Below are 27,188 nucleotides of genomic sequence, written 5' to 3'. Positions count from 1 at the left end.
TAATTGCAATCCAGAGCTCAGTTAATAAAACTGCGTATCTCATTGATTTCTTTTCTGATCTTTGAAATATTTTAATATAAAAATATTCTCTTTTTTAATCAGCTATTTTGACTTCGAAGAATTTCAATAGGCCCTATCGCCGATCCATTTTCTGGATTGAAGCATCCCAGCCAGACTGACAGTCTTCAAAATATCAAGTTGAACAAACAAAATAAACGTAATACGTTGTTTACACAGGTGAGGAAAATTTTATTTTTTTTTAAACCGTGGGATCAATTTTTCTGATTTGGAGCATTTAATAAATAAATCATACCGATCAGGTGTTAATGTTCCCGCTTAACACCGGTTTTGTAAGATGAAAATATTTAGTCTGTGTACGGTCAACCGGTAATACTCGCACATCCGTTATGGGCTTTGTATCAGTAGTCTGGTACCCTGCTTTCTTCACTACGATAAGAAATGTACTAAAGATGAATGTATCAGACTACAAATTTATCATTCGGTTCCATACAATATGCTGGATGTACCGTAGTAGTCTCATTCCGTCAGCTAGAATGAGATATTCAAAGTCTGGAAAGTGTTTGATAAACCAGGGTGGCGGTGAAGCGTATGCCCCAGCAGTCTCACTAACCACTTGATCTCACAAAATGGTGTTTATCTGCCTGATGAGCATGGTAAATTTCGTTTTAAATATACCTATGACAATAATTCACGCGGAGCCAAACAAATTTAAACTGTATGTGTTTCGAGAGTCCTATTCGCTCTCGAAGCATATAATTTTCTCCATACAAGCTTTAGTAAATCCATTAAAAGAAGCCAGTCAGCTAGCACGTACTTTGAAGCTCATAAGTGCGATGTTATGAGAATTTAACTTCAGACTGAATCAAGTGAATTACAGATTTGGACAAGTGTCCACAAGGAGATTAAACCACAAAAAAAAAAAAAAGGTTTCATATAAAATTAGAAACACAGAGAACGTGTGGCTTGAAATGTCACAGAACTTTATAATCGTACTTAATTCTTGGCTTGAGTTTTCCAAGACGAGCTTCAACGTTTATAACTTGAGATGAATATTGATGATAGAATTGAATGAATTATTTTTTTCTATGGTTAAATCTAGTTCCGGATTATAATAAATATAAAATTTCTTCTTCAAATTGAGGTTTTTCAGTATATTTCTTTTACTCCTTAGGTCAGAGCATAAATGATTCCCAAGTGTTCAATTTTGCATTAAAGAGCAATACGTCTACATCTCACAAATTTCCCAATTTACGTCAGAAATACCGTAAGCGATATTCTACAAAAAGTCAATATGATAAATATTTTTGGGAACTGCGGCGAAAATGAGGCCAGGTCCTCGCTAATGGAACTAATCTGATAAAAGAACAATTGCTCCTGACAAAATATTGAAATACTGCAACAGATCTAAGGTGGAGTTCGATTTGCAGTCACTTTCTCTGTGACTTGGAAAACAATGAATGCAGATACATGGTTGTGCGCCAAATTCATATTTTGTTCCGTTTAAACTCAACAAATCCAAATACTTAATGTCTGCAAAAACATCAGTGAGTGGGCAGAACGATTTCTGGAATGTGGACAATGTAAAAGAAAGGCCAACAATTAACAGATTAGTTTCATTTATTTTTTAAAAGATTTTGAACACGCACGTTTCATTTCTCTCTGAGCGATGACCATCATGAGGAATGTAACTCACACAGACCTCAATCTTTCGATCTGAACAAAGGTCGGCTTGAAATTCATATGCCAAGAAACTATAAGATATTTATAGTCACCTAAGAAACGATGTCAATATTCCAAAATATGCATAACTTAATTAAATTGGTTTCACATGAAACACTTTAGAAGTAGAATACTTTTCGACATCAGCTATTGTTACTCTTTTTGTGTGTTTAACATTCTACAGGGGATAAGTACACAAGCTAACGCTCGCTGGGGCCCGCTCAAATTAATACGAGTCATGACTTTGTCTGTCGATGTGCGGACGTAAAATTTCTTCGACTTCGTTTATCCGTTCGAGATGAGTCCGATCGTTGTCACTGAAATGAACTAGGGCCACAACGTACCGAAATCACATGAAACAGACACATTCAGACTCTATTCCCGTCCGAGATGAATCGGAGTGCCCTGATTGTTAACTTTAAAAAAAAATGAATACAACACGCTCAAGTTCAGCAACGAATGATATCATTGTGCGTGGTAATATCGATAAGAACGATATCATTGTACGTATTAATGTCGATAAGAAAGATATCATTGTACGTGGTAATGTCGATGAGAACGATATCATTGTACGCAGTAATAGTGATAAGAATCATATGATTGTACGAAGGTAATGTCGATAAGAACGATATCATTGTACGTGGTAATATTAATAAGAACGAAATCATTGTGCGTGTTAATACCGATAAGAACCATATCATTGTACATGTTAATATCAATAAGAAATATGTCACGGTACGTGGTAATGTTGATAGGATGATATCATTGTACGTATTAATGTCGATAAGAACGATATAATTGTACGTGGTAATGTCGATAAGAACGATATCATTGTACGTGGTAATGTCGATAAGAACGATATCATTGTACGTGGTAGTGTTGAGAGCCTGCACAGAGTGTCGTTACGATTGTTTTCGCAAATACAGCACGGATTCCTCATTCAGATTTAACAAGGAGGTCGAGGTAATTCGGTTGTGTCGCGGGTTCGTTCCTCGCAGAGACCAAAACGGGTCGGTTTTCTATGTGTGTCTTTGAGAAATGATCTTAGGCTCCGTTTCCTGGCGTGTTAAAACCTATAAGAAGTTGAAAGTGCCCTTAAAATCAACATAAAGCAACATAGGTCAGATTTAATAGACTACAATGTGCCCCTGCCAACACTCACGTTTGGAATGATTTACTGCCTGGAAGTAAGTGTGCAAACTTAAATTTGCAATTTTATTGATTTCAGTACCGTTCAAAAGAACGCATTTTAACTGTTTCGATCATAAACATCGATTACTGACTTTTCAAGTTTTCACCGACTGAAATCGCGAGTGACACTGGAGATGTATCGCAATGCGGCACGTGAACATTGATAGCCGAAAGCAATGGGAACCATACAAAATTGTATTTTTATATCATATTTCTTCCATTATTGTTTATTGTTGTGCGTCAAAATAATTTGTTTGTTTATTCTAAACTATTTCACTGTTTTTACTACTTAATTTGATGGATAAAAGCTAAAGAGTAGAAAACCGAAATCATTTTAAATGACTGGTGGTCGTCGGCTCTTTTTTTCCAATGGTCAATTTTAATCCGATTTCACGACATACTTAAGGCTGACGAAGATTTTTCCACACACCTGACAGTGTTTTACCTCCCTTGGGTACGATTATGTCAGTCACAACGCTACTAATTTGCCGGTTAAATGCCACCTGGAAAAAATAAACTTACACTTTGATAACTGCACGACACGCAATCTAGACAGCATTTGCTTCAGTCTTTTCTATTGAATGGCTTACAGTACATAATGGGAACATTTTGCTAAATACTTAAGAAGAAAAACCAGAAATTCTTCACTTACAGCGATCAAGCAAATAGCTGAGGATATTATAGCACAAGTCACACGGGTCATGTATGCACATTTCCTCATTTTATATTTAATATAAATTGGGTTTCTATAAATTTTAACACTAACTTTCTTTAACCAAAGTCTATTCAATCCTGATCATTGAATACCTTAACTGTCATTAAGAAACTTCCAGAGGAAAATTATCGACCTCTATGGTCTTTCATAATGGTCGCTGTGTGCTAAACATGGGTATAAAAAAAGTTCACTTGAGTGAAATCGTCAAAATATAGGGTAGTTTGTTTATCAATCTGCGTAGCTTTCATTATGACATCACAGCGCGAAACATTCAATCCGGATTGTATTAGATCACACCTCTATGTTCATTTCGTCCAAAAATGGATACATCTTTTAACACTGATTTTGCCGTATGCACTTCTCTGGGCGTCTACATAATAACCTTCCAAAGGAATGCGGACGGATAAGAATCCGAATGAAGTGAATACTTGGCACTTAAAGGTATGTCGAATCAAGTTCGTAATGCATAGATGACATCACAATAATGCGCGTCTGAACCGTCATGCAGTCTGATTCTTTTCCCGTCTTTGACTGGAATTCAATCAATAGATGTATGGTAGGGATCCAATCAGCGTGCTCAAATGGTGCTCATCTGGAGTAAGGCCAAGCTGTATACTCTGTAACTCATATTACATCCCATCAATCATATACCAAAATAAAGGGAATTAAAGGTTCTTTGAATTATACCTAAGAGATACAAGGTCTTTATAAATAGCCAGTATAACCAGTGAGGAAAGCCGGGGAAATTCTTTTTCTTTAAAATTTTAAAACTTAGATACGTGTGACTAAAATTATGTCTCATTAAAAAGAAGGAAAACCGAAAGCAAAGACTAAGCCTACAGAACACAGCTAAGTTATATCCTGTGATAATTATATCTAAATAGGTTTCCACGGCCGGTGTAAAAATTAAACCTTTTGCAGAGTAAAACAAAACAATATTTCAGAAACATTTGGTAATGTCCGTTACGTTTTAAGGAAGCTTATCATCCAACCCGTCAATAACTACCGTTTTCGCCAAGAAATACGATATGAACGTTTCAACTTGAAAATGAAACAAACAACTTAAAATGATTTGACTTTTAACAGATGTAACGTGCAAATCAGTAAGCTCCAATGCAGGTCAATACTTAGATGTTAAACTATCGAATAAAAATATTGGGTGGCCAGTAAGAACTAATATTAAAGTGTGAAACAACTCAAAGGACGCACGTGTGATAAAATTTAAATTTATACATAAATGCGCGACGTTTTTCTTAACGTTGAGAGAATGAGCAAAGTTCCGTATACGTGTTTATGTCATAATCAAATACAGTCAAACTTGGAGAATTGGAAGTATTGCAGGTCCAAATTTTTCAATCTGAGTTATTCACTGTTTCGAGAAAGCTTTACACCGGGGCTGAGGGGGGCATTTCCGTTATGGCATATATTCGAATGAATAATGTTTGAGTTCTCTGAATTTTACTGAACGGTATATTAACTTTCATATTTAACTTACCTTGCACCATGAACATATCTCTATTGCATTTAATGCTTGAATCATCAAATTTACTCTTGTTATCGTAAATTGTCTTCCTTTGATTTAAGGCCAGGAAACACGTACGGAAGGAGGAGTGGACGTTTACAACGCATGCGCAGAAGTACTGTGCCTAAAGGTATGAATATCCTCACAGTGCTGGAACTGAACAATTATCAACTAATGAACTGAGACATTTTTTTATCGGTTCTACAGTTAGCTTGTTACAACCAAATCCTCGATTTGTAATCAAATTATTTCACAATACCAAATAGGCTTGTTTAAAATAAGTTTTTCTTGTAATTATTTATAGCAATAAATTAGATTTTTCGAAATACAGGACTGATTTGGTTCAACTGTAATGACTGGGGTAATTCTGTTACATGTAGGTGTAAAAATGAAAGATAGCAGTCCGTGAGTGAACGGTTGAAATCAATTCCTTCTTGAATTCTGATGTCAGAACAGACATTAGCGGTTTATATAAAAAATTAGATTATCTCTCCGTCAGGAAGCGATTTGGAAACACGAAAATCTGAACATGCACTTTTTCATTTTTTTTTCACAGTAGGACCACTTGTGCAGGTTTGGAAAAACCATCATTATCTTTAATGAGCAGCAAAAGTAAATGTCATCGTATGCAATGTGATTTTAAATTATATCATAAATTGTTTCAAGTTTTAACATCCTCACTGAAGTGTTAATGAAATACAGGTGAAAAATGAACAAATATTATATGTACAGGTTTTTTTTGTTGTTCCGTTATCAATAGCCTGGTTCCCTGCTTCGTATACGAAGGCCATTTGTTTTGATTACGTGACGAAATGGCGTCGGCGTTCACCTGACTTCGCATAGCGGAGTGCAAAGCAGGGAGCATACGAAGCAGGGAACCAGACTAGGTTATCAACAGCCTAACAGTTATTAAACAGCTGACTCGTTTCTGCTGACATGTTGTAAATTCTATTGTGAAACTCCGTTTAGGATCATCCATAAAGAACGTCCGCAAAGATGGGGGAAGTGGGTTGTTCAAATGCGGACATGGGGGGGGGGGGAGGGGATGTAAAGAACCTTGCGGACGTCAGCAAGCTAGTATTTTTTGTTATGATATTATTCTGTGTTGAACAGCTGCTTTAGGCCTACTGCGTGTTTTCCAGTGTGTTTTGCGGACGTCCTTTATGGGTCATCCCTAAGCATAAATTATTTGTTAATTTAAATTTGTACGAATCGTGCCACAGAATACCCCTTTACCTCATGCAAGCGTTTTTGGATGCCTGTCGTAAACATTAGCCATTTTGAGGGTTTTCGTAGCGGCACCTTCGGGGAAAACCCCCAATTAGATTTAGATACTACATTCATTGCTGTGAATGACCATTACGTCAGATCACGTGGTCGCTGTTTCTGCTCTGGTCGAAATATGCTGTTTAAAGTAAATAGGACGTATTCTCCTCTCTCCAAAATGGAGGTCTCGGATTTCGTTGAGTACTTACGGAGTTTTCCCGATTAGAATCACAACTATGAAAGCTTCAATAACTTAGGTAAATGCTAGATATTGATGTAGGCAGCAATTAGTTTTTACAAATTATCAAATTCAGATGACTCAGTGATGTAGACACAGACAAAGAACTTGTAAATTTCGAGTATGAGAAATGGCAGCTATGGTTGGTCACGCGGCTTCATTGACTTGACGGTGAACGCGTTCTCAAGATTTTAAAGCACATAAAAAAATTCTTCAGTGAAAAATAATTACACAGCTATAACGATCGGACTTTACTCTAAAATTTGTCTATACATAATAGATGGGGACGTCCGCAGCCGGTGGGGTGAGGGTGGTAAGCCACATGCGGACAAATGAGTGGTGGTAGGAAAACAGGTATTATCTGTGGATGTCCTTTATGGACAACTCCTTTCCTCAGAACCATAGTGTTTTATTTGGTTTCTCTTTTATTCTATTAGATAAACATGGCATATTCACGTGGCTCATCCCAAATATGGGCCAAAGCATCTGATGTATGTCACCCTCATATGCTGTGTACTTATAGGTATATATTTGATATGCTGTGTACTTTTAGGTATATATTTGATATGCTGTGTACTTTTAGGTATATATTTGATATGCTGTGTACTTTTAGGTATATATCTGATGTGTACTTATAGGTATATATTTGATATGCTGTTTACTTATAGGTATATATTTGATATGCTGTGTACTTATAGGTATATATCTGATGTGTACTTATAGGTATATATTTGATATGATGTGTACTTATAGATATATATCTGATGTGTACTTTTAGGTATATATTTGATATGCTGTGTACTTATAGGTACATATTTGATATGCTGTGTACTTATATATATATATCTGATGTGTACTTATAGGTACATATTTGATATGCTGTGTACTTATAGGTATATATCTGATGTGTACTTATAGGTATATATTTGATATCATGTGTACTTATAGGTATATATTTGATATGCTGTGTACTTATAGGTACATATTTGATATGCTGTGTACTTATATATATATCTGATGTGTACTTATAGGTATATATTTGATATGATGTGTACTTATAGGTATATATTTGATGATAAAGCAAACCATTCAATACTTCTTAAAGCAAAATTCCCAATCTCATTCTCAACCTACTTTGTACCTCTCAGGGTTTTTTCAACGTGGAAGCAGTTGCCCGCTAAAAGAAGACAGGTTTAATTTTTTTATCTTAGCGAAAACTTCCTATCAGTAATATATACCGACACTTTCTAAACATGCGCCTAAGTATGTGTACATATGTCAGATTAAGTAAAAACGAACAAAAGAGACAATTATTAAGGCATTGTTCCTCCTCATACGCACATGGAGAAGAAAAAAAAAACCACGACATTTTTTGAGCATGAAAACTGAGCATAGGCTAGAAGCTACCTATCTGTTGGACAATGTTACTATTAGTTAAAACTGCATTCCCCATAACTATTTGCATGACATTATGAAAACAATAAATTCTCTATAAATAGACAAAAACAATCGAGCAATGTGTATGTGCATATGTATGTACATGTATGTGTGTATATGTATATATAAATTCACCGTGCTTCACTTTCCAAAATTAAGCCTTCCTGGACCTTGACTGTGAATTTTTTTTTTTCTTGTAGTCTATGTGCCTACTACTTTAATTCTATTTCACTCCTTTTGTTTAAATATTTTAAGAACTTTTCTTGCTTGGTCTTTCAGAAATTTCTTCACAGTACATATCTCTTTATAGCCATATTTACAATGTATGTGTATATTTGTAAGGACTAAACTATTCTTTTTAATCTAACGTGACAATGGTTAGTAGTTTGTCTTTAAATACAAGGGGACAATGAGATAGGCCAAAACGAAAAGATGTGTTTGAATTTGTAAGAAAAAAATATGTTCCATATATTGATTACAAGATGCTCATTTCAAAGGCAATTTAACCATACGCTGAAACAGAGTGTGGATGTAAATGTAACTTTACTTATCGTAAAAGCAGATCTCATGGAATGGTAATACTCTTCGCAAATAATACAGAGATCAAAGTTTCAAGACATTTCAAGGATAACAAAGGAAATAGGAGTACCACGCAAGGCAGCTGCTAGTATCATTTTTATAAACCTTTGGTATGACTAGACCGGGTTCGAACCAGCAACTTCCTGCATTCGATGCGGACGCTCTTACCATTTAGGTCACCGGAGCGGTATGTACGTATGTAGATACGTGCATATATGTATATGCATATATATATATATATATATATATATATATATATATATATATATATATATATATATATATATATATATATATATATATATATATATATATATATATTTGTGTGTGTGTGTGTGTGTGTATCTATGTATATGTATATGTTTTTGTAAATGAGTATACCTGTATATAGTGGTCATTATATTTGTTTTGCATAATTACCAATATTTGCAATATATATTGATATGTCTTATCGTAATTATAAATGTAAACAATATTTCTTTTTCTATTCTTCAGTTTCTCTCTTGTTTATTGCCTTCCTTCCTTTCATCTTCTCCTTGCACCTTACAGAGACGAAAGTTAATTGCGTAGAACTATATACAAGTTCGTCTTATGGCTGAACTATTGTAAGAACATATATGTATTACTTACATGTATCAGCTATCTTTATGCCAATATTTTTTCTTAAAACAGTTGCGCAGAGAAAAATAGGTCCATGTTGTTGACTACATTGACAGATTAGGGTGAGCGCAATTGGGTCAAGATGCGGTTTAATTTTGAAAATTGAAAGACTACATAGCACAAGGCTCGCAAAGCTTGGACATGGAATTGGTTGCTGGTGCCCTTTAATACAACGCACTTTTGTAACCCTGATTTCTTTGTAGTATTTCCACTAATTTTAACTCTGCTTAGGCAGTCCTGGACACCTCTTTACAACGACCTATTTGTGATTCCAATATCACATTTAGGGAAGTTTTGGTGCAGATGGGATGGTGCGTTGCCCGCAATTGCCAGGGTGAAATCATCAGCAGATTGGTTATAACAAGACTGACCAATGGGAAAGAGACGTTTTACCTTTCACACTGGCTGTTCTAGTACAGTTGTACAGGATCGCCAGTTCGCCAAACACTTTGGCTGGTCCCATTGTGCAGAGTTTCTGCCCTTCCTTGGTCACCTCCACCTTCCCTTCTGGAAAAGAAAAAAGGTCAATGACAATGCTGTAAACTATTCATGTTATACAAATCTGCGTAAGCATCTATTTAAAAAAAAACTTCATCCATCTCAGATAATAACAGTCTAATTTATATTTAGAAAGTAGAAATCCTTCTGTAATAAATTTATTTTTAAAGACTTTGAGTGGACACGGAGTTTGAAATTAAGTTCTAATTCTAATGGCGTTGAGAAAGTGTCAAAATACAATTTTTTTAAACGTTTTGTTCAATAAATTAATATACTGAATGGCTAAAAGTATAATGACAATTATATATTTAAAGGAATTCGATTTTCCGCACTATTCTTGTGACATGGGTTGAGATAGAAAATCGATTTATTGACCATTGTACTTAACACAATATAGATGTTACCTGAAACAACACATCTCTAAATTGTTTATAATACAATTGCCATCAGTAGCCGTAACTTCATTGTTACCGTAATACAGTTGCTCTTCATGCAAACAGTTCATGAATGTCAATAAGTTCTACTTGTACAGCAGTGTGTGTTGATGTTATACTAATTACACAAGCCCACTGTATTATAATTGTAACTACAACAAGTTTCAAGACTCACGGTACTACGTATACAGAATGACGAAACATGTATTAAAGGGATGGAAATAAAAAGAGAGGATGTGCAGGTCTACAAGACCATCAATGTTAATCACGTGAAATACAAATGAAGTAAAATTATCTCTTCAAAACTGATCCTATCCTTAAATGAGATAGAGAAAAAGTATAACTATTATATGTCAATTTTTTTTCTAGCTTGGTTTTAGGGACCTCAATATTAAAAGTTTCGTCCTTAGGTACGTGATGCAAATTGAAAGCACATGTAGATTTAAATAGTTCCTCGGCTGCTATGATTTTCTCAACAACGAAGCAAAGCCGGTTCTATGCTGTGAGATATAGGTTTATTCCGGAATATTCTGAAATATAAATATATTACGTTTTTTTCAATGCTGTTTTAAAAAAGAAAGATTTATTATAGGAATTGAATCAGTGTCTCGTGTCCTTCAAAGTTGAGACTGCACTGATCTCTGTACTTGACGTACGATTATGTTGTCTTCAATGACCATCATTCACGGCGCAGAGACATAAACTGAAAGACGTACAGTATATACACGCTAATAAGACGTGTCCACTGCAAACTGCACAGACCCATATCTGCCATCGCATAAAGCACATGCATATCAAGGTCTGTGCAGTTTATTAGGAGTAATCAATAGAAGAAAAAACTTTGACATTGATCTGCAGGTGCATTATGTTACGGCAGATCTTCGTTGTTTGAAGTTTGACTCGACTTATATGCGAGTATATATGGCATCTAAGGCAGCGTTGATCCAGGTCTGCCGTCGCATAATGCTCTGATACTGTATAATCTAGGTCGTTCGCACGAAGTCTGAAACCTGCTTTACCCATTCTTACCGACAAATCTTGATATACACTAACCTGCTGGGTAAAATTAGAACTATTTAGAGCTAGCAGGTTCATCTCCACCCCTGAAAACCTTTACGCTAGCAACTTTATTGAAGCATAGAGAGAATGTACTCACTCATCAGACTAAATCTTACATATTAGCATATTATCGAAGAACCTCATGTAAAATCTGATTTTAACTTTACTTCATCAATTTTACCGATTACCACTCTTTTGAACTAAAGTTTTCGAGCTAATAAAATAATGACATTTATGTGTTCTTAAGTGAAAACATAAGCGTAACTGTTTTCTGATTTAAAAATTACTTCAGCTTCTTCTCTGTCTACAGAAGCTTGCTCGCAACCAGTATCTCTTTCTACAATTACAAACGCTGTACGGGTTTTCTTAAAGATGAAAGCAATCTTCCACTGATGACATTTTTAACACTCATCTCCACGACATATATCCCCGTGTTGTTGAATGATGGTAAAATAGGAAAATGTCGCTTACACTGAGAACATTTGAGGGGAGTTTACTTTTTGGCATGAATGTTTAAAGTTCAGTTTCGCGGGGAATTCCTTGAAACGCCGGTTGCAAATGCATTGGAAGGCTTTCTCATGCTTTGTTGTACTGAGGTCATGCAATCCAAATCTCAATCAAAACAGAATGCTACGGCACTTTTTGGATACGTGCACAGCACACAGATTTTTCTCCGAGACATAATTCTCTCGAACGTCAACACTTTGTTTTATATCACAGAAGCTTTCCAATATATTTACGTTTTAAGCTTTTCATCATTTGAATTCTTACTCGTACTCGTTACGCCATTTTTCTTTCCTGACGTACTGCTCCTGCTCCGAAGTAAATCAAAATGGCTTAGGATTTCAGAATGTTTTTTAGTTTTATAATAGGCTTCTACGCGGACTGACGCATTTAAAAATAAAATACTACCGTTAATTAGTATTACTTCCATTGCAGGAACTGAAACGTACAAGTGTTGAATTTAAAATATAATAAAGTACAACACAGAATATCTCAATGTACATATCAGACATTAAATTTCGTCCGTAACTGCATAATATAAAACTCAGGATTATTATCTGAGATAGGCAGAAATTAAGTTCTCAGTTCATGAAGAAAGGTCTATTTGACTATATCATGGCTCAACTTGCCTTGAATGTTGTTATCCAGAAGTCACAGTTGTAAGAATTAATTAGAAGCTAAATTTCGTGATATGTCATTTACCATTTAGTGGATAAAAATTTATAGAAAAGAATAATTTTCAGAAGTTCGGACTTAAAAGCTTTAGAAGAGTTAGTCGCTCACAAGTTCGTATGCAACAACATCAATGCTGGTATTGTTCGAGTGTGATACACAATTCGTATGCAATAGCATCAATGCTGGTGTTGTTCGAGTGTGATACACCATTCGTATGCAATAGCATCAATGCTGGTGTTGTTCGAATGTGATACACCATCCGTATGCAATAGCATCAATGCTGGTGTTGTTGGAGTGTGATACACCATTCGTATGCAATAGCATCAATGCTGGTGTTGTTCGAGTGTGATCCACCATTCGTATGCAATAGCATCAATGCTGGTGTTGTTCGAGTGTGATCCACCATTCGTATGCAATAGCATCAATGCTGGTGCTGTTCGAGTGTGATACACCATTCGTATGCAATAGCATCAATGCTGGTGTTGTTCGAGTGTGATACACCATTCGAATTCAACAGTTTCTTTAATTATTGGAACTGTTAATCGACGATAGTGTCGGAATTATACGATTCACTGGAATTATACGAATCACTGGAATTATACGATTCATGGAATTATACGATTTATCTAAATTAACAATAAAAATAATAATCTCTTAACAAATGTCAGCTTAATAGATTAAAAACGGACATTTTCTGGAAAACACCTCCATCATCATCATCATCAACAACAACAACAACAACACCACAACCACCAACAAACAACAACATCATCATTATCACTCTTTATTCCCTCTTTTCAGAGATAACGATACAAACATAGGAAAAATAAGGGAGACAACAAAACACGCATTAGTTCAATATACTTAGCATGGATGAACATGAATGAAGTATCTTAGAAACTCAGCTTCCCTATGCGGATTCTCGTACGATGACACTATATTCATTGCAAAGCAAGGCGTACCCCTACGAAACATAATAATTAATAATTGTACACATCATCATTAATTTACAATGAGTTATATTATTTCATATGATATGTCATACATAGTGTACAGGAAGATACCACAGTCATGTTTCTACGATCACATGTATTTCAAATCTCGATAATTAGAAAATCCATCTTATTATCAAGAAAAGAATCGATGCATTACAAATGCATAGAACAGTGAAGCAGACATTATACAGTTTTCTACGATTACATGTCCTCCAAATAATTTGAAAATTGATCATATTATCAAGAAAAAAATCGATGTATTACAGACACAGAAAACACTGGAGCAGACATTACAAAATATACGATGAAGGAACATACCAAGATGAATGTCGTAGTTACTTACGTGTCCAAAATATGTCTACCCATCGCATAGTACTTTGACAGTAAATAAATACATGGATCATTACATCTGTGTAAGAAGAACTGCGGTGCTTACAAACTTGTGTGGTATTAGATGGAAGTCATCCAAACATTTGCCAGGGATGTAATTAACTATTATTCTCTTGTTGTTTTGGAAGTATAACATGAAATCGAGGGTTTTATAGAAATATATAGATAACTGAATAAAAAACATTCTTATAACGGAATAAAAATTATTCTTTTAGACGTTTCATTTTCTGGACGATTGCACAATTTATCAAAAATATTTAGTTTCCTTTTATCAATTTCTGATAAAGTTTTCTTTATCCTCAGTAACTTTCGCTTATTCCTGACCGTGTGGTCTGAGATAATCCTTGCTGAGCTTTGGTGGAAAAATGCTGAAATACTTTGAGTTTTCTTAACTCTTTGCGTCTGATATTCGGCCAAACTTCACAGCCAAAAACAGTCGATGTTACCACAGTTGTTTTATACCAACTGACATAGGTGAAAGGATTGCCTCTAAATTCATTTATATTGATCCCTATAAAAGAATAAACTGATTTTCTGCCTTAAGAAGAAGCCCTGTCTACTTCTGTCAAACATTTCATATTAAGCTAACAGGGATTCCAACATGTTCGGTTTCATTTAAAATAGGTATAGTATGGTTGCCTATTTTCCAAATAAACTTCTCCCATGTTGTTTGTCTATTCTGGCCAAAAACTAATACGCAGCGTCTATTAACGTCGAAGGAGACGTTCCATTTCAGCGTCTATATTAACGTCGAAGGAGACGTTCCATTTTAGGGAGCATCTGCAACATATGTGAAACATCTTTGAAAAAGGATTGGTGTGTTAGCAAGCAGAGTTATATCATCGGCTTGTGTCGGATTTCCAGATGGAGTGGACCCAACAAATAACCATAATTTTGACTTCTGTAATTCCTGTAGAAGGTTATTAATGTAATATGAGCAAGGTATAAGAATGCTGATAAAACACCTCTCTGCCGGATGCCTGTTCTGTATGAAAAGGTTAAGATTTTGATTCGTTCATCAGTACAATGTTTTTGCATATATGAGTACGATTCCTTTATTACATGTAAAATCTTTACATGGATTCCCAGTTTTCTGAGTTTTCGGAAAAGTCCGGGTGTTTCATAGTGGCAAATTCCTTTTGAATCGCTAAGGAAAGGAGCAGGCACTCTTGAATCTAGTTCTAAGCGGAAAAAAATATCTTCGTGCAGCTTGAAGGAATCTCTTATATTACTCAATCCCTATTGAAACTCTTGTCCTTCGGTATGGGGGAAGTTATATACAGGATTATTACACATCTAGTTAATCTATAGAATATACTCTTCAAAAGGTTTATATAATGCAGGCAACAGGGAAGTAGCTCGATAATTGTCAAGGAATGTAACACTGGCCTGTTACAAAGTTAAAAAGCATTGTGCTTAGTTCTTTTAGTTTCTCCCTCAAGTAACGTAAATGTTCATTTTGAATACCATCATTGTCCGGGTCTTTCCTAAGTTTTAGCTGTTTTATAACATATGCTATTTCTTGACAACTAACTTTTGTCCTAAAGATAGGTTCATCAGCACAAAACCAATCCATCTGTTCATGATTTACAAATATTTGTAGACTGAGTGTACAATTTAGAAAAATATTTAGCTAACAGTTCAGTTATCTCATTCGCAGATGACGCAAATTCACCGTCATATTTTAATTCAAAACATTTTGAACATTTTCCCTTGTTGGGTTGTCTGTCGTACAGTTTCCAAAAGAGCCTAACGTATAATACGGCTGCTTCATCTAAGTCTTTTAAAAATTTATTCTTCTTGAGCCTGTATCGCAAATTCTTCTATCTAAATTCCCGTTTTGCAGTTTTATTTACTTGTAAGATTCACTGACAAGCGTTCGCGGCCTTCCATTTTCTATCCACTGTTTCCGAAACTATCGAGCCTGATTGTGAGCTTTCTTAACATCAAGCCTCCAAGAGGGTTTTGTGTTGGGATTAAACTTTTTTTCCATGGTAAGACCTAAAAGACTACATCCCTCATCACAGAAATTAATTTAGTATTAATGTTTTATATTTGTTGTGGCAATTGCAGAAGCGATTCACAGCCTGCTTTGAATAGTATATCTACTTCAAGTTGATAGGCTAATGATTTCTCAGCTCCGCATTTAGACCTGGGTGTAAATGGAAATGTGTGAAGACGAGGGTGTAAATGGAAATGTGTGAAGACGAGGGTGTAAATGGAAATGTGTGAAGACGAGGATTACAATACGTTGCAGCTGCATTATTAACAGTTCTGCACACAGCATGATGATCTGTGGCTATGCACGTATCGTGAATTAAAAATATATCACAGTCAAGACCCCAATCTAGCATTCTTCTGTTGACAATTACAACAAATTCTACAATACATTTAGTTATTGGACCTCTTAATCGAAGATGATTGTCGGAATTATTAGATTCATCAGAATTATACGATTCGTTGGAATTAAGAATAAAAAAATTAATAATCTCTGCCAAAATTCAGCTTAACATATTAAAAACACATTTTTCTGGGAAACAAATCCAATAGTCATGTACTATTTTACTACAGCAAACCCCAGATTAGCTAATACTGACGTTCGTCAGCGATAATCTTGTTCCCATTATAATGCATGAGTAATAACCTTGGCATATATCAATCAAGTAGGTCAACAATTTATGTTTAGAAGGTAAAATGCAAGACGTTTTCTTCTTTGTGATCAATATTTATGCAAGCAAAGTTTAACCGCTGTCTATGTGAGTTAAGTTGTCGTTTGTTATCAGCCGTTTCTGGTCTTGTTAAATGAATCAAACTTCAAGAAATTTCCACGGGGTAAAAATAAAAAGCAAAGGCTAATAATTTGAGACTGGGAGAATACCCTACTACGTACTGTGAATATGAGATGCGTTCTACTTGCAGGGCATGTATTTAAAACTTTTGTTTAAATATATTAAACTCTAGATATTTGTGAATATATATGTATGTCTGTCTGTTTAACTGTAGAGTAATTGCTGCATATGTCAACCGAAAACCTTCAGTCAAATAGCCTATCCACGATACTATAGAGGGATGAAATGAAAGAGCGATGGGAACGAGAAAATGCAAAGACCAAAAGAAACAAAGATGGATAGATTGTCTATTGATTGACTGACTGACTAAAGCACTCCATGACAGACAGAGGCAGCAGCGCAAATTTCTTCACACTAAGTTACAAAAACGCCTTCGTATTATTACACACTCACCCCAGAAAATCTTCTTCATATTACGACAACCAATCAGCACCCGCCCCCACCCCACCCACCCCGCCAAAAAACCCTTCTTCATAGTGCCACCAAAAAATAAAGGTACAGTGAAACAATTCTTTGCTCTTAATTGATTCCACACGAAATGACCCATTCGAACTTGGCACATAGATGGCAAATGATAAAATCTTCAAATTCCTTTCTTCATTTGAACCTAGTATAACTGTGTTGAAGTGATTTATGAGTGACTCCAAAAATAAGACAGGAATTTATCTTCAGCAAACGTTCATCAAACGTTTTCTTGAAGGACAGCTGCAGATTTATAAATTTAAAAAAGTCAAATAGTATAACACTTAATTGCTCCAAGAATATTTTTTATAATAAAAAAAAACTAAACGGAGGAAATAGTTGCATGCAAATTAATTTTCTTGAATAATATGTAAGTTACACTGTTATTTTAAGCACCTTTGCTATAATTAGCAACTATTCATAACGCGTTGGCTAATAGAAATGTAAAAGCTGAACTGTTAGCTTTAGCTTGGAACGGATTTATTGAAGGTGTAGCCCGCACCTGTTTGGTACATCATTATGGCATAAAGTCAGAGCGAACTAACTAAAATTAACAACAGATTAAGTCCACATACAGAGGAAGGCTTCTCCATACATCATATAAAAATTGAAAGCCAACAAAAGGTCAAAGATTATAATCACACACAAGTTTATAGCATCAGAGATTCACATTTCCCGAAAATGAAAGACGTTCCGCAACGCAACCACTGATTGATACTGGCAGGACCCCTCTGAGAGATTGTTTTCTTTTGAACATCAAAAACTATCTGAAAGTGCAAAGTCTGTTTTATTAGCACCATTAATGAAGATTATTTTCCACTGTGTCATTAAATAACATGACATAACAATTAAAGGTATATTAATTATAAATATACATTTGTGTCAAACCTTTATTTAGTTTGGTTCAAATCGTACCAGATGCGCATCAAACTGGAAGTTATTAGTTTATAACACCAGAAAGGAACTTCTTTACTTAAGTATTCATACTTCCATGTTTGCTCTGGCGTTTTTTGTTGTTGTAAATAATTAGTAAAATACAGTTCTGTTATTTATTTTTATAATCATCTGTAATTCTAAGAACTGAGCATCATATTTAACAAGATTCAGTAAGTCGTGTAACTTTATTATCGATTATACGGTCAATCATGCACAATGTGGAATCTATTTTTAGGCTACGCGACTCCATGATTCGTGTCAAATATAAAAATTCAGTTATTCAAAAATAGAATAATAGATAAATTTTACTCACTTACTACTCTCGCAAATTTATTATTGAATAAAGAATTAACCTCGCATAAAATGTTTTGATGTGAACGATGAAATCCTTTAGTATGTTTAATTAGTGGGATTATTTTTTGTTTGTGAAAACGATTATGATGAATTGCTCTTGTTTGCTCTAAAAAAAACGATCAAGGGCCGAGCGATTGAGCTCCGGCAAATGATTAAGTTCGATAATCCTATAAAAGAGTAAATAACAAAAAAATATAAGTACACTACAATGTAATATTGTATTCTTTATATAAAGCAGTGAATAATAAAAAAAATTATATTCGCTATAATACATAATTGTATTCATTATACAAACTAAAATAATAATTTTTAAAAATCTGTAGACTTTAATGTAGTCCTGTGTTCATTATACATAGCAGTAAATAATACAAAATATATCTACACTAATCTGTATTACTGAAATCACTATACATAGCAGTAAATAATACAAACTATATCTACACTAATCTGTATTACTGAAATCACTATACATACCAATAAATAATACAAAATATATCTACACTAATCTGTATTACTGAAATCACTATACATAGCAGTGAATAATACAAAATATATCTACACTAATCTGTATTACTGAAATCACTATACATAGCAGTGAATAATAAAAAATATATGTTTACTATAAAATACAATACAACTTCCCAAAAGTGCAATATATTGTTGTACATTTGTACCTATTGAATGAGTAATGATTAACTGTTACCCTTAGTATCGGTGGTTATGATGCACCGCTTGCCTCCATAATTGCACTTAGTATTTCGTAATGGTGCACCGCCTGCCTCGAAAACAGCGATTTAACAGACAGAAGTGATATTGTCTATGTCAGTGAAAAGAACAATCAAAGTGACTAAAGCGCTTATTATCTACTTCTTTGAACTCACTAAAAGCAATATAACTGAATGAAACATTCATATTATCTACTTATAACAGTGAACTCGCTAAGAGCAATTTAACTGACTAAAGCGTTCATGTTATCTACTTCAGTGATCTCTCTAAAAGCAATTTATCTAACTAAAGCGCTCATAGTATCTACTTCAATGAGCCGAAACACATGAGTCAGGCTTGGAAAAATAATTACAAAAGTGCTGTTGGTAACTTGGATCATATTAGAGCTACCCAAACAGAAATAACGAACTTGCCAAAACACTTTATCAACTAAAGTCTTTGTGGCATTTTATGCAACTATAGATGAAAGAACGATTAATTACCTTACATTCCGAACTAGAACAGACAATATTTTTTGTAATTTGTTTTATAGAATGTTTTTATTTGTCTTGCAAACATAACTTGAAAAATATTGAATCCTAAGAGAACTGAAGACCTTAACATTGCACAGGAAACTGATATGTATGTATTTCTTAGTTCCATAAATGTATCCATATTGATCGCTACAGATGAGATCCGTTGAATGAAGAACCGTGCCTTGAACATGCAATTGAAGCTAAGTGCCTTGCCCAGAAAGAAAACACAGCATTCAACCAAAACCGGGTATGGCCAGGATTCAAAACTCAACCCGCTTTATTCTGATTCCGACTCGCAAACATCTAGGTCACAATGCCCCCACCCGCCACACATGAGACCAAAGTATTTTATTATGTTGACTTAGTCGAGTTTAAAAAGCTGAAATTAACACAACTCTCCTTTCACGAGCATCATGTCCTTGTCAATTTTATATTTACGTTCATATCTTTGAACGGTTTCAAAAAAACAATTCATAGATGTATTGGGTGATGAGAGGGGCTTTCTTGCCAAAAGAGTGTAATAAAATAAAGTTCCTTGTGGCTCTGATTCCAACTAAATCTGTTTTCAAGTTTTTATGGCAAAATATACATCAGTCAAGGATGGGAGGGGGCGCTTTAATGCTCACTACATTCAAATAAATACGCCATATTAAACTTAAATCAGCTCCATTGCACCTTTTGCACTTTATATTTTATAACTGGTTGTAGTTAGATGTGGGGGGGGGGGGGAGAATAGCGTTTCTTAACACTGGAACAAATGTCTGTCCACAAATACATATGTGGCCATGACAAAGAATAAAATACAGATCAAGCATTTACTTCAAGACATTTTGAATTAATCAGACACATTCCAAAATTGCACACTTAAAGAAAGTATATAATTTTCAATATTCCTAAGTCTGAACTGCACATGGTTGCAGTCCAACAACCCGCACGTAAGATTCACGGATGGAAACGACTAATCGGTGGTCATACGTAGACGACATTTCACTGACGGTTAATAAATTCAACAATAGCAAAGACTGGCAGATGTTACAAAACTTTATAATGATACGATATAAGTTTGTAGACAAATACTGAACTTGTTTAAAAAGTTGAAACAATTTCTTTCTTTAAAACTATTTTACGTATTAGTCATGCAGCAGTAATTTGCCATGAAAATAGGAAACAAGCTTGCCGAGTTTTCATTCCACATACTTTGCCAAGTAGATTGAACGTGATAAGTATGTAATATTTAGAGTCACTATGGGAAATCTTCCATTCTTATACGGGTGACTGATGACAGCTTTGACTGTTTTGTCTGTTCTTTCACCACCCTCAATACCAATATGAACAGGACAACAGAAAATAATAATTTTTCTAGATTTTGTGAGCAAATAATGATTTTGTAAGACTTAGAATGTTTACGGGATGTCAAAGTTTTGAAAGACTTTCCATGTTGAAAAGAATCCGAAACACCATGAAATTAATTTTTTAAAGGTTTCGAAAAAGTACAAAAAAATTCAGTGGGGTTGTAATTTCCTCCATACGAAAACATGGAGGCTGTACATGGCAAATGGCTCAAGATATTGCCGTGGTGTCTAGCAACGAAAGTTACAATGAACTGTGTGTATACAGGAACGCGCAACCATCTGTATACGATGACGCATGACCACTGAATTTACTCTGAAAAACCAGAAGGATGGTAGCGGTCTTTCTAAATTGACCAAAGAAGTGGGTGGATGTGGGTGGGTTAATAACCACGGTGGTGATTAAGGAAGCGACATTTGTGCAGTATTAGCCTGACCGAGTTTTGCATCATCTGGATGAGGGTTAATTTATATGGCCATATGTGAAATGAAATCTGATGTACAATATGTTCTATGATCGATAAAGACAATATTATATGTGTGATTTTAAAGATATGGGAATAGTTTGGCAGAAATCTTAAGAGCAAATTTTCTTTGTATCAGTTTCTCTACCGACAGATTAATCTGAAAATTACAAAATGAAGAAGAATTTGGCAGAAAGGACTCTTTTGATCCTGTTGGACTAAGAATAAAGACGTTTCTCTACTCTATCTTCGTATCTATGCTATATTTACGTATGGTCTATATAAAACAACAAAAATACAATGGAACAGAATTTATTTACTTAACTCTAATGCAATTAATTTTTTTTCAAAGAAAGAACCATGAAAACGTGTAGCATCGTGCAAGGTCGAACTGTCTCTGGCTCTGATATCTTTGAATCAAAGTAACCGTTTCTTTTTTCCTTTAATGATGGTTCTATCCTGTTTCCGTGTTAATATAATTGCTAATGGGTCGTAACTCCGTAATCCAATACTTGCAGACTATGCAGGAAGCAACTTAAGTTACAGACTTAATTGGACAGTGTCTCGACAATGCATTTTTATAGATACTCAATATAAAGAAAAAAATGAAGTCATGAAGAATGTTCTAGTGATTCACGGAGGGATTCATTGAGAGATTCACGGAGGGATTCATTGAGAGATTCACGGAGGGATTATAGAGAGAAATTCACAGAGGGATTCATTGAGAGATTCACGGAGGGATTCATTGAGAGACTTGAATTAATTCTATTCTTGTGTTCAACTTTGAAATCGTTTATCATCCTAAATGAGTGCGATTGTTGACGGCACTGATGCACCCCTCTGCCTCGCAAGGAACAAGAACAGGTTGAGGCGCCCATATAATACTTTTGCGTAGATCTGGAAAACTGTTAAGTCGGAAGGAAAGGCAATTACACAACTGTTTTCACTAACTTGGATCTAATTAGAGATACCGAAAACGATTGGAGCTGAACCTACCAAAATACTGAAAACAAATGAAAAAGCTGACTGAATACAATGCTCTGCACTGCATGGAAATGCGGGAAAATGCAGCAGGGTGCGAGAACATTTTGAGTATTTTCTGACCACAGCTATAGTTTACTCTGCTTAAAACAATTACAATAGTGGTAACCAATCAGACATACTTTAATAAACAACTGTACCTGCCACGGATGTTATAAAATTGTGTGTGAATTTTGGGGATTGTTTAATTAAAAACGAACGGAAATAAATGCATACGGTACCCGACAGATAGTAAAGATAGACATGGTGATCTGCATTAATTCGTGACATGAGATTCAAATTATGTTAACATTTTTTTAACTCGGTAAGTTCGTGTGTAATCGCGATTTGAAACGCCTACATATTAAGTAAACAGCATTGTTTAACTCGATGATTTTGTGTGTGTTTGCGTTTTGAAAGGCCTACCTCTGTGTGTGTGTGTGTGTGTGTGTGTGTATTTTGAAAGGTCGACAAATTATTTATATGAGAAATGTTTCAGCCATGGGCCAAAAATGAAGAACACCCGGCCATAATTTATCTAGATTATTTATTCCGATTCCCGTCCAAGTTGATTATTATAGTTACTCAATGACTTTTTTGTCTATTTTTTTTTAAATTTCACATCCTCTGTTCGTTGTTTTTTCTAGGGACTTCACTTCTTTCTGTGTCCTACAGGAAAGGTATATGCAAAATTCTCTATAGGAATTTTAATTCGTTTTTTGGGGGGCAATAATACGAAATTTAATGTTTCTCTAAATACTCACTACTAATTGACTTAAATTCTTTGTGGCATTTCCGAAACCTTCATATATTTTATATAATACAAAACACTTTCTCATTCATGGGCAAGTACGCTATGTACAATGTCTTTGTTCTGTGTTGTAATGGAAAAAAAGTGAGCATAGGACTCCATCAATGTGACAGGAAACAAATCTTTCTGCTGTGGTCAAAAGGAGGAGTCAAACCTGTTTTATGGTAGACTTTCTGTTTTTCCCGTTCCCCCACCCCTTCAAAAAGATTTGTCATTTTCGAGTAAGACTTTGTTCGACGTGGAGACTGGTGCACATGTAATATTTTCATTGATGGATGATTACTCTTCAGTAAGATTGAACAGTATGGCTTGCGGACACAAATGAAGATGGTGTATTTTAGCTTGACCGAAGCCGATCTGTTGATAATCTACAAATGAACATAATTCTACTCTTCCTGAGACTTCCAGTCACTAAACATAAAAGTAGAAGATGGAAAACCGACCCACCACACCAACTACTAAGTAAGAGATACACACGTTAAGCAACGTTACCACCCCTTCCACCAAAGAAATAATTATCAACCTTACCTTCCATGACATACATCAGCGAACCTACGTCGCCTTCTTTGATTATTAGGCTGTCTTTGGTATAATCCACGGGGTACATGCAGTCCACGATCTCGCGAATCTGACCCATCTCGAGATTCTTCATGAAATCGTTGTCCAAAATCGCTCGCTTTATCAATTCTTTTGAGCTGAAAAGAACAGAGACAATAAATTTTATGTCATCTGTGAAACTTTGGAAAAACACAACAAACTTATTATTATTTGAATGTGTCCATGTGTACGCGTCCATCCGATAATGTGTCTTTCCGCTAATGTGTATATTTGTATTTCGATCCGCTAATGTGTCTATTTATATGTCTATCCATTAATGTGTATATGTGTATGTGTCTATCCGCTAATGTATATATGTGCATGTGTGTATCCGCTAATGTGTGTATGTGTACGTGTCGATCCGCTAATAATAATTCTTGTGCTCCAGATTTGTTTATATATTTATTAATTTATTTATTTCATGTAAGCTACTTCACTAACATCATGGTTTTCCTTCACACTTATGATAGACACATTTTATGTTTGCCCGACAGATAAGGCATGCGAATTCCTAACATTCCTACAAATATAATTTTCACATTTTGTAGACACTTTTATGAGGCATACAACAAATAAATTAAACGGAATATCTAACATTTCTACACTATATGCTTTCGGAGTCATGGGAGTTAATGGCTTCAAGTCCATGGAAACTATCTACATATGCGAGTCAAGCCTCCCAATAGTTGTGCCACTGTAAGATTCGGAAGAAGTCAACGATCGGTGTATTTGGAAGAAAAACGTTCATGTGTTCTATAGTTAACTGTGTGAAAATTGGTTTATAGCACCCACTTCATTGTTCTAACAGCAACCAAACCCAAGAACGATGATTTAATGAAGACCGTGTGTACTGACTTTGAAACCAGTCTATTTCACACTTAATAGGTTATAATAGTTAGTACACGTGCTAGACAAAAAACTGGTGCTCGGCTGTCATGTCAGCTCTGAAATGTAACGGTCAAGAGGAGTGCTTCAGCGCGTACATGGATTGGTAGAAAATATACGTAAATTTAACGCATGGTGGATATATTATTGATTAAAAGAACTGTACGAGACTAGCTGCATCAGCTGGGAATTTACATTAAATAATAAATCAGTCTCCAGTAGAGGCTTATTAAAATAATACGGTCTTGGAAATTAGCTGCGTGCCATAAACACGCTATTTCCACCATCTTTCTCACTGACTGTGTTTGTTCTCTGCGTGCATTAATTTATTTATAAACTGTGCACCTGGGATGTACCTTGGCCAAGGAAGAAGAGTACAAGATAATGCGAATTCGATCGTAAACTTGAAAATAAGAGAAGAAGTGCTGAAGTTCCACGGGTATATCCGCTATGTCAATGTGAATCTGTTTTTAATACGTATATATTTTCCACAGTAGGTTAACGCTTCTATACTCTCAAGATTACTGACGAATCTCCAATAATTAATTATCAACGACATTTTCTACACGAATAAAAGTATGATACAGTACGCAATTTCACCATAATCGTCCCCCCTCTTTCTCTCTCTCTCACTCTGTAGATTGGTCAGACATAATACTAATCGACCAAAAGTGAAACAGAGACGTGCAATAAAAAGATGCACTTATGGCAAGTCTCCTCAACACATCCTCTCTCTCTCTCTCTCTCTCTCTCTCTCTCTGTGTTGATTGGTCTGTCAGCATATCAATTTTACCACAGTGTATTGCATCTTGATCGAGTGATCGATTGATTGACCAATAGAAACTCGTATCAAGATACGGCTGTGAAATAAACGAATATCAATGCAACGATGACTTTGGGCATTTAGTTCCTATAATTTCATAATATGAATGATGGTGCAGTTTACAGTGAAACCGAACAACGGAAATGGGAAAGAGAGATGACGGATAAAAACAAGTTAACGATCGATAGCAATGTTAATTACAGCATAACAATGACTTACAGCAACTATAAATGCATTTAAATATTTGAATAAGAACTTGTTGGTTCGTCATTGAGCATTGTTTATATTCCAGGGAAGTGAACGACTGCACGATCATTGTTCAAAAGGCTGCGTTTGTAGTGCTCTACTTTCTTCCTCGTCTAACTCAAGTGAGAATGATTCTGGTGCATCAGTAACCGGCAGTCCTTCTCTGTGGGGTACTGGGCATATAGATGATGGAATGTTTGGATAATGTACAGTCCACTTTTTCTTCTTTGACACACCTTTCCCAACTGGAGGCACCATACAGAAGTAACAACTGCTGATATGATATGTTGGCTCTCTCCAAATCATTGGCACTGCAAAAGGCATAGATTTCCTTTGCCTGTTCAAACACTGGCGAAGATTTGTTGCACAAGTGTTGCAGCACATGTGTGGGGTCCACCTCTTGTTCTGATCTCCAAGTTTTCAGCCAAAATAAAGGTGATGGGCTTTTTTAACCATAGTGGTTATACTGCGCTTTTGTGATGCAAAAGTCACTTCACCACAAACATAGCAGAAATTATGTGCATTGTTCACACAAGTACGAGGCATCGCTGCTCACGTTGGCCAAACAGAAATGTGTTCTTTTGCAAAATCAGTGACAAATAAGAGAGTACGACACGATACTGAATGATTTCTAGAGCTGATATAGGGCAATTTGATCAGCATAGTGAAGTAAGCTTAGTTATGATTGCATCACCCATGACTTCTAGGAATAACATGATGTAATTCATAACGTGTATGACGCAATGCCAGCTTCAGATTGCATCGTTCATTGTTTTGCCTAAACCCAGTCATAGATCTATTCATAGATCCAATCAAAGATGTATTTTAGTCATTTCATGTTTAAATTGAGATCCCTTCCCTTTATAACTTACTTATCCTCTGTCATTCCCATGTCAAGGGTCGTATATACTGATTCAGTATCATATTATTAAAACTAGAGCCAATCAACAATTTTAAGCATCATTTTCGTTCTCAGTGACCCAGAAGTTTGACTACATTTGTTTCGGAAGCATTTTGGCTGTAGACCATATCACACTTAATGAGCTGTCGTCTTGTTTTATTGTCATCTTTGAGGGTCGGGAAAGAGGAGAATTTTAAGAAAATACGCAACCAATATGACCAAATATGTATTGAACATGTTATATGACAATACAAAGAACCAGAACTCTTAGAGACGCACAGCAAATACTTTCTCACTGAGGTACAGAGGCCTGTTGTACATCCATAAACCTTACAAAACTAAAGGGG

General features: G+C 35.2%; 1 protein-coding gene across 4 annotated transcripts in view; it reads right to left on the bottom strand.

Moving 5' to 3' along the window:
* The window catches only part of LOC149802350 (cGMP-dependent protein kinase 1-like), a 383,724-nt gene that overhangs the window by 171,581 nt on the left and 184,955 nt on the right, over nt 1–27,188 (bottom strand). For all 4 annotated transcript variants that reach the window (XR_016420027.1, XR_016420026.1, XM_089951577.1 and 1 more), the window contains exons 2-3: nt 23,918–24,084; nt 9,742–9,855 (exon numbers count right to left, since the gene is read on the bottom strand). Coding sequence is in view for 2 of the 4 variants with exons in the window: in XM_089951577.1 (XP_089807703.1) it covers nt 9,742–9,855; nt 23,918–24,084 (281 nt within the window). In the remaining 2 variants the exon portion in view is untranslated. The remainder of the gene's footprint in view (nt 1–9,741; nt 9,856–23,917; nt 24,085–27,188) is intronic.

Source organism: Sinohyriopsis cumingii, chromosome 3 (assembly GCF_028554795.1).
Source record: "Sinohyriopsis cumingii isolate HCF-2022 chromosome 3, ASM2855479v2, whole genome shotgun sequence".
Lineage (NCBI taxonomy): Eukaryota > Metazoa > Mollusca > Bivalvia > Unionida > Unionidae > Sinohyriopsis > Sinohyriopsis cumingii.
This window is presented reverse-complemented; position numbering and strand designations above follow the sequence as displayed.